The sequence below is a fragment of the Vanellus vanellus genome (assembly GCF_965231255.1).
Source record: "Vanellus vanellus genome assembly, chromosome: Z".
NCBI lineage: Eukaryota > Metazoa > Chordata > Aves > Charadriiformes > Charadriidae > Vanellus > Vanellus vanellus.
The window spans coordinates 69063402-69082131 of NC_138908.1; the positions used below are offsets into that span (position 1 = coordinate 69063402).

At 42.6% G+C, this 18730-nt stretch overlaps 1 protein-coding gene across 1 annotated transcript; it reads right to left on the reverse strand.

The window, feature by feature from the left end:
• Nucleotides 1-1132: 1132 nt before the first annotated feature.
• Nucleotides 1133-17596, reverse strand: SLC45A2 (solute carrier family 45 member 2; the record flags this gene model as incomplete). Its single annotated transcript, XM_082497662.1, has 7 exons — nucleotides 1133-1357; nucleotides 5857-6062; nucleotides 7029-7152; nucleotides 8571-8714; nucleotides 12476-12801; nucleotides 15882-16058; nucleotides 17158-17596. 7 exons carry the CDS (start codon nucleotides 17594-17596, stop codon nucleotides 1133-1135), a joined length of 1641 nt encoding a protein of 546 aa, XP_082353788.1.
• Between the last annotated feature and the right edge of the window lie 1134 nt (nucleotides 17597-18730).

The window sequence follows — 18730 nt, forward strand, 5'->3', positions numbered from 1 at the left end:
TTTCAAAACTGTGGCAATATTATAAACATAAGAATCAAGCTTCATATGCAATTAAATACAAATAACTGGACTTAGGTACTTACTGTACAATAATCCCCAATACTGCTCTGCAGAACTGAATTAATTTACAATATTCTGTAAAGAGCAAATGCCACTTCACTCAAAGCTACATGCATGAAGGAAAATAGAGAAAACAGAGGTACTACTTTAAGGTAAATACTGTCATATCCAATGTCAATATTTCAGTGGCTTACAACCATTCATTAAATACTTATTTTGGCCAAGTTTATTTTTTCAATTATAGTATCAAGGTCAAGAGGCCAGTTTTTTAAGAAGGAACAAGTGGCAGCTGTTTCCCATGGATGGATTTTTTAGGTGCCTACACACAGACTTGCAGAGCTGCCTTAGGCAGGCTTCATGAGAAGCTCAGTCAATACTTTCATTTCTTTTATACACAAGCAGCAGGATCCAATATAAAATAATTACTTTACAGTTATGCTTTTAAACAATAGGCTTCAATCTTTTTTTGTATATATTCCAATCATCTTTCGTACCCAAATCTGCTTTTGATAGTAGCTGGGAATTAAGTGATCCCATTTAACAGTACCACTAACCAAAACACAATTTCACCCTACATGGCCTCTGACACGTTTGATACTCCTGCAGTTTTTGACTGCTAGAGGGAATAACCCCAAGCTTAAGATACTTGAAAAACAACATAAACAACAACTTTCTTCCTAACTCTGTCCGGTTTTATTCCTTCTTCAATTTATCACATACTTCATCTATTAACTTCCACAAATTGGTAATGAGGAGTTTCGTAATGACTTCTTACGTACGGCATTGAGATACCATGGGCATACACACTGCCATTGGTAATAGTGTGTTAATACACTGAGGTCAGCAGGAATGAAGTAATAAAGCAGTCAAAATACAGAAGCTTTCAATTTGAGGCATTGGGCAACCAGTTTTACCAAGGCTGCATTTCATAATGCTCTGGAGTTGCAACGTCTCCGGGGGGGTACGAGAGGAGGACGTGTCAGCAGTATCAGCACAGCAACAGCACCAGTGCTACTAATCCAGAAAGAAAGCAATCCCCTGGGAAGATTTCTTCCAATCACTCCACACAGTCCTACTCCACATATCGCACACAAAAAGCAACAAAGCAGCAGCCGATCAGTGCCACCATAGATGCTGACATCACAGTGACTGCGCTGCCAGCAACGCTAACCAAGAGCCCCAGGCCCACACCAAGGATGATCTGGGCCAGCTGGACCATGCAGGTGAGAGCGGCACAGTCAATGCCCTTCCCTCGCCCATGATCTCCAGCACGTTCCCTGTCCTGCAGCTTCAGGTTCTGCAAATAAGCACAAAACAAAACCCCATGAAACGAGACAGCGCCCATAACCTGCAGCTCTTAGCCAATGCACTGTCACGGCCCCCAGGTGCAGCCAGACAGGCCAATAGCTCTCTGCCTTCTTTCTGGTTCTTTTCTGCTTGTCCCACAGAGCTCATGGAATTCAAACAGATTTGACAAGTGATAATGAGTTTTCCAAGCTCCCCTCAAACTGTCCCTCTTCTCCCATCTGCAATTTTCCCCTCTATCCCTTCTCGCGAAGAAAGAATTAAAACTTGATCAGAAATATTAGCTGTTTTCTTCAAGTTCAGATCTATTTGAGCACTGGCAAACTGACATTTCACAGTACAGGACACCCCGTCATGGATAATTTATCTCCAACTCTCATGGTTGCAGGAGAGTCTCAAAGGGATATTAAGATGAGTCATACTACGTCCCACACACATACAGAGCACAATTCATTATAGTGGAGCACTGTGCTCTGAAGTTATGGCTCAAAGCACATAAAGAAGTTCAGTACTAAAATCTAAATGTAATGCTTTTAGAGCTGGGGAAAAAAAGTATCTGAAAACAGATATCCAGACTAGGATTCTTCTACACTACCAAAGACCATTATTAACTACTGATTATCTGTCTATCTGCTATGACATACACAGCAGAGCAAAAGGCTTCATTTATTATATAGGAGCATCTCGTATATAATCACCCTGTGCGGGTGCTTGATCACTGGAAGAGGTTAACCAGAGGGGTTGAGTCTCCATCCTTGGAAATATTCAAACCACCCTGGACGTGACCCTAGGCAACCTGCTTCAAGTGGCCCTGCTTGAGCAGGGACCTCTCTGGAGGTCCCTTCTAACTTCGGCTGTTCTGTGATTCCCTCCAGGAAGGAACTATTCTGTTTTGCTGGGAAATTACATGATAGTTTACATATTTATTGTTCCTTTTGCATAGGCTGTTGAATGGAGAAGGTTGTATTGTAACAAGTGAGGTTTCCATGTTGTGGAAAACATGGCATGTTTTTTGTGGCTACCTGTGCTGCTGTCTTCTGGTACCCAAACACTCTCGGCTGTTGAGATGCTTTTTTGTTTTTCGCAAGACATATTACAGTGCCTTTGAGCTGTTACCAGACAAAGCTTAAGAGTACTGGAGACAAACAGCCTCTTCCTAATCCAGTAGACAAAATTGAATTTGGACCCCGGGGAACAGCAGCACAGAACAGGAGTTGAAATGGCAGCATTTTAAAACCCGGCACATGATTTCGGTAGAATGTGTAGTGAAGGAAAATGTCTGCTCTCCGATCTGGAATGATATAGTCCTTTCACTTGAAATATTTCCAATTTTAGACACAATTATTTTTGAATTGTATCTATTTTGCTCAGCTGTGCCCCGTGTTCCTATGTGTCAGTAGTTCTGACCACAATTATATGAATGTGTAAGTGAATGTAATCTTGCACTTGATGTTTCCTCTTTATTTTTTCTACCTTGTATATTATAGAATATTTGAGCTAAACCTAATTCCATTAATATCAGCTCAAACATAGAATTATGTAACATTTAACATCTGGCATAGCAAGTACCGAACAGGACATACACCAAACAAGAAACAACCAGTTGTCTTACGAGTAACATTTGAATATGTTTGCCTATTGAATATAAAGTCCATGCACACTTCAGCATATTTTATTTCACTTCAGCATATTTTATTTCACTTCTGCCTTGGAAGAGCTCTGAATCAGAGCTAAACTACAATTTTGCCTTTACTCCCTCTCTGAGCTGACTGGCCTGAGGTTGGGATTGTGATCTCACCCTAAACTGCGCTCATTCCCTGTCCTTTGTTCAATCTTTCTAAAACTCTTCATCATGATATTTCTCTGTTGGAAGGAACAGAGAAGTTAACTTAAAAACTAGGAATCAGATCTATAAACTATTTAAGCACATTAAAACATCCTCCTGAGATTCAATAGAATTAAGAATTTTCTTGTATTTATAATTCAGATGGTGATGCTTAAAAGTTGTACAGAACAGTAGAACATGGAAGATTTTCCCTCAGTTGAGGAGGACCGGGTCAGAGACCACTTGGCCAAGCTGGACATTCACAAGTCCATGGGCCCTGATGGCATGCATCCGCGAGTGCTGAGAGAGCTGGCGGATGTTATTGCTAGACCACTCTCCATCGTCTTTGAACGGTCATGGAGAACAGGAGAGGTGCCTGAGGACTGGAGGAAGGCCGACATCACTCCAATCTTCAAAAAAGGCAAGAAGGAGGACCCAGGGAACTACAGACCGGTTAGTCTCACCTCTGTCCCTGGGAAGGTATTGGAGCGACTCATTCTGGATGTCATCTCCAATCACGTTGAGGAACAGGAAGTTATTGGAAGTGGTCAACATGGATTTACCAAGGGTAAATCATGCTTGACCAATCTGATAGCTTTCTATGATGTTATAACTGGTTGGCTGGATGAGGGGAAAGTCGTGGATGTCATCTACCTTGACTTTAGCAAGGCTTTTGACACTGTCTCCCATGACATCCTCATTAGGAAGCTGAGGAAGTATGGGCTAGATGAGGTGACAGTGAGGTGGATTGAGAGTTGGCTGCGGGACAGGACTCAGAGGGTTGTGATCAGCGGCACAGAGTCTAGTTGGAGGCCTGTAACCAGTGGTGTCCCCCAGGGGTCAATACTTGGTCCTATTTTGTTTAATATATTCATTAATGACCTGGATGAGGGGACAGAGTGTATCCTCAGCAAGTTTGCTGATGATACCAAACTGGGTGGGGTGGCTGACACCCCAGAGGGCCGTGCTGCCATCCAGTGTGACCTGGACAGGCTGGAGAGCTGGGCAGAGAAGAACCTAATGAGGTTCAACAAAACCAAGTGCAAGGTCCTGCACCTGGGGAGGAAGAATGCTAGGCACCAGTACAGGTTAGGGGCTGACCTGCTGGGAGATAGCTTGGAGGAGAAGGATCTGGGGGTTGTGGTAGACAGTAAATTATCCATGGCCCAGCAATGTGCCCTTGTCACCAAAAAGGCCAATGGAATCCTGGGCTGCATAGGGAAGAGTGTGGCCAGTAGGTCGAGGGAGGTCATTCTCCCCCTCTACTCGGCACTGGTGAGGCCACAACTGGAATACTGTGTCCAGTTTTGGGCTCCCCAGTTCAAGAGGGACAGGGAACTGCTGGAGCGAGTCCAGCGAAGGGCAACTAAGATGATTAAGGGCTTGGAGCACCTCCCTTATGAGGAAAGGCTGAGAGAGCTGGGACTCTTTAGCCTGGAGAAGAGAAGGCTGAGGGGAGACCTTATTATGGCGTACAAGTATCTAAAGGGTGGGTTGAAGAAGGATGGAGCCAGGCTCTTTTCATTGGTTCCAAGTGACAGGACGAGGGGCAATGGGCACAAGTTAGAACACAGGAAGTTCCGTTCAAATACACGGAAACAGTTCTTTACGGTGAGGGTGACAGAGCACTGGAACAGGCTGCCCAGGGAGGTTGTGGAGTCCCCTTCCCTGGAGATTTTCAAGACCCGCCTGGATGCAGTCCTGAGTAATGTGCTCTAGGCAATCCTGCTTTAGCAGGAGAGTTGGACTAGATGATCTCTAGAGGTCCCTTCCAACTCTGATAATTCTGTGATTCTGTGATTCTGTGATGTTCTCAAGGACTTTATGTAGTCCTGTGCTGGTCTCAACTATGTTTCTATGTAGTTTTTCAATGATTCAACATTTCCTTTATTAATTTCTTCACATGTTCTCAGATACAATGAGAACTTTCCCTAAGTCTTCCCAACTCTCCTTAATCCTTCTTGTTTTCAGCTCTCTTACTAACTTAAGAGACTTGAGAGAACTCTTCCATTAAAGAGCTCAATACTTTACACGATATGAAGATCCTGCTGTGCCCAGTAACATGATATAAGGAATGCAACCTTTTCCAGATTTTCCTTGGAAACAGGATTTCATGCTGTGGAGGACCAAAAACCAACCCCAGACATTTAGAGCGGTAATGAGAATATGGTATATAATTTAATACTGAACTATATAAAACTGTTTGTACTTGAATTTAATATCTTTGTTAGCCAACAGTTTTTGTAACACTTGGCAGTTAACTAAAAATTCCACCAGTCTTTACAGTGTGGTTATTAACCTTAGGAACTCAGAAGTCAAGTCCTCAGCTAATACAGCTGGAAGGAATGGATACAAGGAAAGTAGCTCTTGAAGGCAACACAAAGTGAAGCCCTCTTATCTGGTTACTGCCTGAACACATGCTGTGATTGGCTTTGTTTCAGTTGAGATGACAAATAATTATTTGTCTCACTGCAGGACTGTTTGGAGAGTTTAGAGCTGGGACCTTAACTCTCTTTGTCAAAAACTTTCCATTCATAACGTGTCGTCATGAACAGTTTGAAATTAAAATTAAAAGCTGCTCACTAGTTCCATCCAGTTTTCTCCCAAAATAGACTAAACAGACTCAGACAGATACAACCTTACCCTTCCTTAGACATTGAACTCACCTCTTCTTCCCTGTGATACTCTGCAATGAGGTGGAATGGCACTGTGTACAGTGTGCTGGACATGACGCCAAAGAGGGAACATAGAGCCAGAGTGGAATAGACATTGGGAAACAAGCCAATTAATCCAGTACCCAATCCAAAAAGCAGGTATCCAATGAAATAAAGTCCCTTTAATCCTATGTATGGCAGAAGGATCTTCTGCAGGTCTGTGAAAAGAAAGTGTAAATGCTAACAAGACTAAGGCAAAACAGGTCATATTTCATCAGGGAGTTTCTTTAAGGGTTTTTATTTTGTAAAATGCAACAAAGGAGATAATCTTACTCATTTTTAAAGTTGCCTTAAGTTATTGTAGGTATAAACCCGCCAAAGAATACTTGCTCTCTCTGGGGATAGTTTTATTCTGGCATAGTCAACTCCAGAGAAGAAGTGGTTAACAACCATTCTGGAAGAACTGCCCTCATTGACAACCTCAGACATTTCCGCTGTTTGATTATAATATGAACATTTGGCATCAACCTCTGTCTGAGCTGAGAAAGGAGCTACAGAAATGTCTGTACTTAAGCTCCAAAGGAGAAAAGATTTCCCTCAAGCCTCTTTTAGGTGCTCAGCTCAGCCCACACAGTGCTGCTCATTTGAGTTTTCAGATCACAAGTAATTTTTTTAATCCTTGGTAAGAGCTGTAGTGAAATCTATCTGGGGAACTGTGCTAGCATATCTACACACAATTTTGGAGAGCAAGGTTCGTGCTTCTGGCAAGAACTTCTACTGCACTATGAAAAAGTTATTTTATGAGGAATGCAGATGGTGAGAGGCCATCACAGGGACCTTCAAGAATCTACAGCTGCAGCACTGCCAGGTGAAAGAGCATCTCAGAATGATGCCCATGGCATCCATTTAAATCTGGTATTCAACTTCAGGATGATTTTCAGTGTTCAGGGTCGGTTCACATGTAGAACAATGCCTTACTCCCAGAATGACCCCTCATCGTGTGGTCAGGAACTGTTCATGTTAAGATACGAGTTTCTAACAATGCTGAGAATGTAACATTTCTTAAAGTTTTAATGTGGAAAAAAAAAGCAGTTAATCTGGCATTGCTTTAAACAATGGCAAATAGCAAACAGTTTAAATACTGCTTCAAAATACAGTGTTGGAGTACATCCCTGGGTACTTACAGGAATAGACTGATGAAGAAATTGCATTGATGCACAGCCCCCAGCATCCCATCTCTACTCCTGTTTTGTAGGTAAGGTAAAGCGTGGAGTTGTGAGGTGCATAGGGATTACCCTGGTATACAACCTGAAAGAGACCACAAAGATCACAGAAGGCAAGGATGGACTGCATATCACAGAATCACAGAATCACAGAATTTTCAGAGTTGGAAGGGACCTCTAGAGATCACCTAGTCCAACTCCCCTGCTAAAGCAGGATTGCCCAGAGCACATTACTCAGGACTGCATCCAGGCGGGGCTTGAAAATCTCCAGAGAAGGGGACTCCACAACCTCCCTGGGCAGCCTGTGCCAGTGCTCTGGAATGTGTGTAATAACTGCTTCTTATAGGAACAAGGTACCCAACACAGGACCTCATCCCTGGTAGCAGAGATAAATAGTACCTAAGAAATCTGTTAAGCAGTGTCCTAACCATCCCTTCACAGTTCTGCAGGTTTCATACTCATTTCTCCCAGGTTTTCACATCCCAGGTATTACCCTCTGCCTTTTCCTGGACTGTCCACTCTACACTGGCTTGTTTGCTCTTTTTCCTTTGGGTGTCTATTTCCCACTCTCCTTCTTTCTCTACTTCTGCCTTCTTGCCTTAGTCTTTCTTTCTAATTTATCTACAATTATTTGTTTTGTTGTTTTCTCTTTCAGGCTTACCCCAATGCACTCATATGTCCCACCAGTAATTGTCTTACTCAGTTCCGTATCTAGGCAAGCAAGGCTTTTTCTTTCAGTTGTTCATATACATTGCAGGAAAAAAACCCACCTCCCTCTTGCCTACAGAGACAAAGAAAAGGCAAGGAAATGGGAATACTGGGTGGAAGCCACAGGAAGAAAAAAAAAAGGAAGTGGCAATGAGAGGATTTGTGCCAGGAGCATATTCGTACCCTGGAAGAAAGGAGGCAGATGGGATCGTATGGGCAAGAATCGCTGGCAGGGACATACAGTCTTACTGCCTGGGAATGGGGTGGAAAAGGGACCACTGGACATCATGAATGCAAAGGATTGCTGGCAGAAGGGAGCCAGGGAAAGGTTTAAAGAGGTATGGCGGGGACAGCCAAATTCGAGGAGACAAGAGCTCACTGTGTGTAATGAGCTGGAGTGCAGGTGGACAGCCCTGTGCCTTGTGCCAGGGTAAGGCCAGCTGCCCCCAGGAAACATCAGCATTACTTCAGTTAGGAAACCTGCCCGTCTCGGAGCAGCTCCGAAGCCAAACCAGAGAATGGATGTGTTTGGAGCAGCTCTGAGAACTTCATTTGAAACGGTTAAGTAGACACAAATAGTCTTACAAATACTAAATGGTTTTCCCCCAAGACCCAACAGACTGGCTCAGAACAAGGGCCTGAGATCAATTAGCTGTTTTACGAAACTCTTGTTCAGCCATCCAGGTACAACTGGCTCTGCCACCACTGTCATTTCTTCAGGATTATAACACACTTCTTTTTAGTGGAGGAGGAGGTGCTAAGAGGAAGGCAAGTGAGAGGATTTTACACTTTTACCTGTCCCATGAAATCCGTGAAGAAGAGCATGTTGGACAGGAAAGCCATCCATCCAAAGAGGTGGCTCACACACAGGTAGCGATAGTGGGATGGCATGCTTAAAAGTGTCTTCAAGAGTGATTTCAGGGTCATCCGCCTTTCATCCTAAAAGCAAGTATTTAACAATAATACAGTATTATTACCCTGGAGGCTAATAAAATAACTGACAGCAAATGAAAAAGGCCTCAGCATCTCTGCATTGCTAAACTTCCAAAGTTCCTTATTTGTTTTTTGGTGGGCAGGGTTGCTTGGTTACTGAATGTCCTTCGCTATATACTTCATTTGTAGAGCCATTGCCTAATAAAGTCATCTGAAAGATTCACAGAGACTCTGGGAGAGCTGGGGTACATCAGCAAGCATGTAACATTTCTTGGTGTTATAATCAGTAGGGTTATTATTTACTTGTAAAACCAAGTGAAAATTTCCTGCCAAAACAGATTCAATGGAGCTTCAAAAAAAAAAAAAAAATAAATCAAACCAAACCAAACCAAAAGAATTCCTTTATAGAGACAATCAGCTTTCCATTGAAAATTTAAAGCTGCCATGGAAAAAATGAAACTCAAAATACTTCCTGAGATTTAAAATGTATCAGTTGTGGAATATGGCACCTCTGAGACCTCATTCCCGTTCCTTTCTATCTGTCTAGAAAACGTCACCTCTTCCTAGCAACAAGAGAAGGTGAGCTCTGGCACCGGAACACATCATCCCATGGGAGAAATAACTCACTTCAAAATCAAAATGGTTTTGGTGCTGGTTAACAAATCTCACTCATGGGGAAAAACAAAATTTCACCACCTTCAGTGCCCCACCTTACCTCCTTCCTCCTTGACTAAGCCCTGTGCCCCAAAACTCTCAGTTTCTTTTCCAGTCACGTTCATCAGATCACTCGTATCACTTGAATTTTTTTAGTACTGTAGTGTGCTTGATATCTGGCATTTGTGACACACAATTCTTACTGCTTTAAAGCTCCTGCATGGCTCTTTGCTTTTAAGGAAAAAAAGTATTATTTTATCTGTGCATGATAGAACACTTCCAGTTTTCTCTAATGATGTTTGGAGGCAACAGTGTTGGGAGAGATGGTAAGGGAAGCTGTATGGTCATGAAATGTGGAGGAACAGTAGAAGTTATGTTTTTTACTGGAAAGCTGAATTTTGTCTTCAATTTGCTGTAAGATAATGACAGTTTTTCCTTTCTTCAGTGTTCTACTTGCTTTTCACATTCTGTTTCCCTTTGAACTAGGTTATGCTGCAAGCTACTCTATGAATAATCACCACACATAAAGTTGGAAAATACTTTGCTCCAGTGGGAGGTTTTTAATCCTCACAGGAATGCCAAAATTCAAGTTGCTGACTTTCACCTTGAACTGCATATTGTCCAAATCCCTTGGAATTTCTCTTGGCATCACTGTCTCTTTTAAACAGGGTAAGCTTTCTATTCTTCTACAGTTATAAAAAAAAAAAAAAAAAAAACAAGCAAAAAAATTCCACAATGTCTCATTAGTGTTATTTCAAGGATAATTACTATCATTTGATTTGGCTTATTTAATTTGTTCAACCTTTCCACACAGTTCTTTAAAACAGCCTTTCCAATCAAAGTGTTAACTTAAGGTCAGGGAACTACAAAGGGCACTGCTGTAATTACAAAAAATAATTTGATAGCTAGATAGAAATGCTTGGTTTCTATTTAGATATTTTAGAGAGTGGAAATGGAAACCGAAATGTTTAATGCACACATTCAATACACACCAACACACAAACCCTGCACTAATTTAAGTGACGTGCTGAAGTTTGGCTCCATTTAAGTTCCTTATCCTTTAAAAGCTCACCATACCAAGTCATTTTCTCTAGAAGGTCACTGAAACACAAGGCATAAGGATACAGAGGAATCAATATGACTTGGGTTTTATGGCAGTAGATCCTGAGTAATTTGGCACCAAACTAAAGAACAAAAGATGAATCACTTTGGACGTCTGTTCATACTGTAACAGGTCAAATCTCATTAATGATCATGGTAACTATTAGCATGTAGGAGCACAGTTCTTAATTGAGAAGCTATAGGGCCATGATGCCTGCAGCAAAAAAAGAGACACAGCAAAACAGGAAGCCAAACCATTTCTTCAGGGAAGCAATTACAGTAATGAATGAACTTAGAAAACATGGGCCACAAGAGACAGACCATTAAGGCAGTGAGTGTCTAGAATTTATACTTGCCCAGGCACATCAAAGAACCGTGAGACAGACCAAAGCGCTGGGAGCCTCTGACAGGCTGTCCAGCTAAGATTATAGAGAGGAGGGCAATGGCACAAGCGTGCCCACCGTGGATGCCAGAGCTTCACCTCGGGTGTCAGACGTTACTGATTCAGTGGAGTTTGTACTCGACAAGGCAGAGGCTACCCCAATCCACAGTCCGCTCCCCTTGCGTTCATGGCATCTGCTCTCTCTTCTTCATTTACCTTCCTTCCTTAGTGCCCACAGGGGCCAAGCAGACAATGACACTCAGCATCTCTGACAATGTGAAGTATGCTCAGAGCGAACAGTGCTGGTGACGGATGCTGGCTGCTGACGTTGGCCTACGGTGGGGAAACAGGGACAGCATCGCAGTGTGCTAGCCATATTCTCCCGAGAAACTGTTGCTTTGCTGTCTGCCCCTCTCCTGTGTTTGTCTGGCATTCTCATCAGGCCCTGTTCGCCTTTTATTCTACCCTTGCGTTGTATCCAGTGTAATAATATTTTTCTTCAGGCGGGGAATACCAAGTGCTATTATAACACATATGATAAATAGTAAAAGATACTAAATCCCTTTTATTTGTAGCTTAAACATGAGTTTAGTTTTCTAACTTATAACAGTCTGCACATTCTCAGTATTTTTTACCTGATGTATCAAGACCCGTATCAGCGATAGATATACATTACGCCAAGAGATCAGAAGCGTAATTAAAACACCAAGCAACTGTTTCATCACTTATTGTTATACTAGGAGCCAAACATATACATTAGCCTTTGCTTACCTAGGATACCATGAGCGTGCAGTGAGGATTCTAGCACTAAAAGGCATCAACAAAACATTAAACACTATTAGCTGTTCCCAAGACCATTCTAGAAATGTGCTCTACAGATATTTTTCAGGTAAGTTCACCTTTTCCTAGTTCAAAGATTGAATGCAGCAGAAACAAAGTAACAGTGATGCTTTGAAAGCACTCACTATTCTTTCCCACCTAAGTGTTCTGCCAAAGACACAGCTACAACATCACTTCAAAATAAAACTACAACTCCGGAAGCAAGGTAGCATTGCTGTAGAAGTATCAATTTTAAACACATCAGTGCTGTCAATAAATCCTCAGTGAAATGTCGAGCAGCAGCAAACCCAGACGTTTACTAAACCAAGGAACAAACTCTTCATAGGTACTAAGTGTCAAAGTGTGTGGGCTTCAGTGGGAGTTACAGATTTAAATAAAAGATTAACGGTCTGTCGCCCTTGTCCACAGTTTGATGTTAATTCTATTGGGACTAAAGGACAAAGTAGATCCTCTTGACAAAATTCACATGGATATCAAGTGACTGACACAGAGAAGAAACCTGAACCTGGTTCTCCCTCAACCCTGCCAATTGTTCAAAGCATCAGGACAAGTCTCTCTCGTCCCTTTTGCTGGAAATACTTTATAAATTAAAAAAAAAAAAAAAAAGAAAAAGACAAAAAAAGAAAAAAAAGAAAAAAAAGAAAGCAGGCTTTCTCCTAACCCTGTATCCTGGTGGAGAATTCTTTTTCTGTGTGTGTGACACGGCTCCATTCCAAACAGTCAGCATTAGCTAATTAAAGGGTCTCCAATGATGCAACAATATGGCTTGCAAAATCATCTCTGCACTTACCCCTGGCCGTGACATAACAGCGCATTTCCCTGGTTTAGCCGCAGCTTTTATTCCAGTACATGACGATTTTAAGTAACCATTGTTGATTTCTTCCTCTATGGAGCTATACTTATAGGATTTAGTCACTTCCAACAAGAACGTTGTCTCTTCATTTTCATATCGGAGTGGGACTTCAGGAATACTGCGCAGATGTACGGTAAGGCAGCTTAGGAAAACCAAGGCTGCGAAGAAGAAAATCACCTGGAACTCTGATGCCAAGGAAAATCCTAGTACAGCTTGACCCCAATCCATAGCACCTGTCAGGTAACCCAGGGCTCCTCCCAAACCTACAGGGGTGGGAAAGAAGGAGAAAAAAGACCTACTGGCATTGATAAAATAAACAAACAGTACACAATACCCTCAACGTTCCCTCTGGAAATGACTGAAAAACCACTCTCCAGTTATTAATCACAAGAAATATGAATACTGAGCTAATCACATACATGAGCAGCTACTAAAACATCTTTTGAAAAATCTCCTCAGCTCTGGTGGACAGAGATCTCCAAAAAATGCCTGAACATATAGAAACATGGGCCTCCATCTCCTCTTTTCTCTCTTTGGAGCTTTATTTTCTTTGAAACAGTGAGTAATACATAATAAAATTCTACTGAAATTTATGGTTTTCTTAAAACTTCACAGAACACACAAACATTTTTTAAATTATATAAAGACTATGCATAGTTTAGACTTTGTAAAATGTATTTTGTATAGCTGAATCTAAACAGAAATACTGTCTCTATGTGAAATTAAAAAAAAGGGGAAATAAAAACAAGACCATTGTTTTGTAGTTATCAAAATCCAAGTACCTCACCACTCAGAAAAGAAAACAAAACGGATCAAATAGAAATGTGTAATTCTGTTTACTAATTTTCTCAGAAAAGTGAGAACAAAAGGTAAAAAGAGAATGCTACCTTCTGTCTTGAAGTGAATAAAACCAGGTTTCAGTCCGATTTTTTTACAATTTCTTCTTTTTGTTATTAGTGCACACGGTTTCAGAAGCACAAGAAAGTGCACAGTGTTACATACGGTGCAGAGCTGTGGCAGGGGAAGCAGCTTTGTAGAGTCCTGGCACCTTGTTAACCAGGCAGCTCCTCAGAATGTGGGAGTTAAGCGGGACAGAAGCAACTGAAGGACTTGGAAGTATTTCTACTCTTCTGCTTAGAACTGAAGACAATGTATGGCAGAACCATTCTGTCTAACAAAAAGTAACAGAGATAACAGGACCTATATTTGCTTCACCTACCAAACATGGGATTCTGATTTTGTTCTGGGCTTTCTGTCCTGTTTTCCCTCTTGGGTCTGATTACAGCCCTCCTTTATGGTCTCCTACTGTGTTTTACAGAGACTGTATCCTTGCTTGTTCTCGTGAAAAACAATTAGACTGTTAATAGGTTTTTGAAGAAAACCTACACTAAATGTCTGCACAGAGTGAATGTTTGATGTTTGAGGTTGTCTTTGCATACTGTTTTGACAAAAAGCAGTCATGATATTGGAATGCAGTCTGAGTGTCACGTGTTGGACATGTGCACTTTTCTTTCCACTTGTCTCAGTGGTCCTAAGTTTCACAACTGCAAAGCTATCAAAGTTTCATGTTCAAATCTTAACTGAAGACAAACGGGAGAGCAAAATCTTGGAGATACTGAGTATAAAAAGAAGGAACTACATAGGGGAAACAAAGTAATATCTAAAACAGAAGCTAGAAAAGAAATGGGAAGATTGCTGTATGTGTCTAATAGGGATAGAACAAGGAATGATAAATGTAAATTTTAGGGAATAAATATTAAGGTTAGATTTTAGGGAAAACTGTCTAACAACAAGGCCAGTGAAGTGCTAGAACAGACTGCCTCGGGAGCGCTGCAGAACAGGCTAGGTAATTACCCATCATGAAGGGTTACGATGCCGATGACCTTGCTACAGAAAGCACAAGGTGCTGAACCAAATAATGCAATCTGTTCCGGTCTCATTTGATGTGATTTGTCCCACATCCCTTCTCACAACTCAGTACACAAATGAATCAGCTAAATCTGTAGCTCCAAATTTGGAAATCAAGCCTTTTTAGTATCATCCAATGAAAAATTGCAACAAGAGTTCTGCTGAAGGCAAGAATATAGAATTGTAGAATCATAGAATCATAGAATGGTTTAGGTTGGAAGATCATCGAGTTCCACCCCCCCTGCCATGGGCAGGGACACCTCCCACTAGACCAGGTTGCCCAAAGCCCCATCCAACCTGGCCTTGAACACCTCCAGGGACGGGGAAACCTGGGAAACCTGTTCCAGTGCCTCACCACCCTCAGAGCAAAGAATTTCTTCCTAATATACATAGAGACTCACTCCCCTCTCTGTCCAAACAAGTGATTGTTAAAAATTTAATCTGTCCGTTTCTAATGGACAATACTGATTTCATGCCCATGTGGCTTTAAGGTTCCCTTATCATTTGTGCTCCTGGACACAGCTACTTCATGTGTCCAAAACTGGCCTGTTGACAATGGCTACTACACCTCCCTCCTTGACTGGAGTAACTGCCACTGAATCTACACATCTCTGCTCTTGGCACAGCTCAGCAGCTGCAAAAGTCTGCGCCAACACGGATTGCATGACTTCTCATCTGGTCTGCTTTTTGTCTAGTCCTTTCACAGTGACTGCTCCCCGACAGGGCTGGAAGCTCCTCTCCATTCACATGACAGGTACGCAGCCGTATGTGCCTTCCCTGTGCCTTTTCCCAACACAGGGCTCAATGTAGTACAGAACGTTTCCCTCTGTAACTCAGCAGCATTTCAAATGTGTAGAAAGGCAAATGAAGGTCTGTCTTCATTTGCAAGAGCCTGGACTGAACCACTTGGACTTATTTTGTGGAAGTTGTGAAGCCTGGAATTTTACAAACTCCTCCTCTTTCTAAACAGGAAGGCAGCACATATTGGAGCACTGCTGACAAATGGAAATCAACTGTAATGATTTGTGCAGCTTTTGCTCTATGTCACATGCTGAGTCAAAAATGTTATTTTAATGTGCTATGGCAAGGAAACTAGTTACATCTGTTAATTTTTGCTTCACCAAAAACTTGAAAAAAAATCAGAACAAGCTGAATAAACACTACTTCTCTTTTTTTATGTAATTAATTGCTCTTACTTAAATCATGGATATGTTGCTGTGAATGTTTATGCCCGCAGCCTTCTGCAACAGAATTCTTGTTGCAGCAATCACAAGTTGCTGTTCTCTGGAGTAGTGAAAACCCAGCAACAAAAGACTCGTGACTGAAGCGCAGGATCAGATGATCAGTTCATTCAAGATTAGAAACACAGTAAGAATAAAATCCATGCAATTGGCTTCCTCTCCTTCAAGCAGCAGGGATGAAAGGATCTGCCTACCTGTAAGGAGCGCGTGGTAATGCAGACCCTTCTCTTTATCCTGATGAGAGCAGACATCAAATAAATATGCTTTGATGGGGCCATCAATAAAATCAGCTGCAAAATCAAAAAGCACTACTCCCAGCATGGTAATGACTATTGCCCACGTCCGCCGAATGTCTCTCTCACTGATGAAAGCTACAAAAAGAAAAACACCCTCATTCTGACAGCAACAGTGCCACGATCTACAAAACCACATTTTCTCTTTTCTGATACCTCCAAATCTAAACGATGCTTAGTTATGCAAGAGAGAGCAGCGATACCAGAATCACATCAGATAAGGAGGGTAATCAAGTCTGTGTAGCGCTGAGCTGTGCCGGGCTGGATTACTGCCTTGCATCAGCACAAGCTCAGGGTACTCCGAGCTCCACCATCAAGAGCATCACTAGTCTTAATCTGCTCCTTTGCACCTCCATGGCACAGTCTGGTAGCCTCACACACATGTATTTCGTAGTACTTTTTTGGTTTATTCTATTTGTCCCACCCTTCCATTGTTCTGGATAATCAAGAGTTGACAGTTAAATCTCTTTTTGCACAAATGAATACCAGTATATTCAATACCAAAGATATGCAGGAAGAGAGAATAAATCAATCCATAAAAACACACACCTCCCCCCTCTGCCAAATCATAATGATGGTAACAACTTCCCATCAAGACTGTGAGAAGCTGAAATTTAACAGTATCTAGGGATGTCACCCCTATGTAGTTTTGCATATTCAAGGTACAACACAGTTTCCAAGGAGTTACAGATTTCTATTATTCGCCCGCATAACACAGCCCTGAGTCAAGCCAGGGCTGCAATAAAGATACACATTTTGAAGGGTAATCCCTCTAAAATAGGGATTAACGGATATTCAGTTTGGATGTGCATTACATCACAGAAACAGTATTGATCATTTAACTTAACAAGGTAGATTTTAGTCTGTAAAAACTTCTCCGGGTCTAACAGTGCTTTACTGGTATGAACTGATCAGGCAGTCACACCAACATACAACATGCTGTAATCACATGCAGAAACTACAGACCACAATGTAGAAGATACATAACATGCAGCGTTAGGACTGAAAAGTATACGAATTTTCCAGTGTTCTCCAGCTCCTTCACCGCAGCCGAGTAACACGATACCCAATTTTTACAGTCCTTTTTAGCAGGGAATAAAGGAAACCCCCTTTTCTTTCTGATTCAAAAGGCTGGGATGACTTTTGTTTGTCAGCACAGCGTATGCCCCTCACTCACCTGAGATCATCACGTCCCCATTGAGGTACAAAGCCATGCCTAACAGCATTATGATGCCCAGACCCAGAATGTAAGGTCTCCTCCTGCCCCAGCTACAGGTGCAGTGATCACTGGCTGAACCTACCACGGGCTGCAGCACGAAGCCCAGGATGGGGCTGATGAGCCACACCAGGCTGTAGAGGTTCTTGGGCAGCCCTACACTGAGCAGCACCGGCGTGACAAAGGCGGCCTCCACGGCATAGCAGAACTCCCGGCCGAACATCGCCATGCTGTGCATGACCAGCCTTCCCATCGCTCGCTTCTTTGGCACCACTGCTCCAGTCCTTGTCACAGATTGCAGCAGATCATCCTCCTCCTCCGTGGTGCTGTCCATGATTGCCTTGGCCACCTCAGAAGAGGGTGGAAGAGTCCCGTGGAAACCCTCTTTCGTTAAAGTCATCGGTCTGGCTACGCGCAGCGCTCCGGCAGGTCGTTACTGCCTGCCCTGGCTGACATGGAGCCCAGATCATATGCCGGGTGGGATCGGTCTGTGCTGGGGGAGGGACTCACATACTTTCATGGCTCTGCGATCACAAGTTATGAAAGGAAGGGGGTGGGGAAGCGTGTTAACATTAGCAGATCTGAGCTCTTGGGCGTTTGCAAAGCTCCCAACCATCCACAACTAAAGAACCACTGTTTAAGCACGAAACACACATATAATGGGCACATACATCACATGGGTGAGGCGCAGGACTTGCCTGACACAAAGATATTCCTCTTGTTGCTGTAAGGCAGCGGTGATGCCGAGAGACTCGAGCCCTCATCTTTCCGTTCAGCAAACAACATGAGCACCAGAACACCGATTTCCTGTTGATTGAACGGGGTGGAGGGAAGAATCTATAACATATATCCGGAAAAGAATTTCAAGGCACTTCATGAAGATAAGTAAGGGAACCTACCCATTGCCCTAGAGTGTTAGCAGCAGATAAAAAGCTTGACAGAAGTCTGCCAAACAGACACTGGCAAGTATTTTTTGTATCTGCTGTGTGCTGCCCTCAATACAACCAATCATTTTCTCGGTTTCTGAAAAACAAAGGTGATCAGGATAACTTAGGGGTTTTTTAAACAGTCTTACCTGCCAAGAGAGGGCCATCTGAAGTGACGTACCAAAACTGTAGCTTTCCACTTCGCCACCTGAGTGAAGCAGCTGATCCAACCTCTGCTGAATCACAGAACCGTTTGGGTTGGAAGGGACCTTTAAAGGCCATCTAGTCCAACACCCCCTGCAATGAGCAGGGACATCTTGAACTAGATCAGGTTGCTCAGAGCCCCATCCAACCTGACCTTGAGTGTTTGCAGGGATGGGGCATCTACCACCTCTCTGGGCAACCTGGGCCAGTGTCTGAACACCCTCAGCGTAAAAAATCTCTTCCTTATATCTAGTCTGAATCTAAACTCTTTTAGTTTAACACTGTTACGACTTGTCCTATTGCTACAGGCCCTGCAAAAAATTTGTCCGCATCTTTTCTGTAGGACCCGTTTAGGTACTGGAAGGCCCCTATAACGTCTCCCCAGAGCCTTCTCTTCTCCAGGC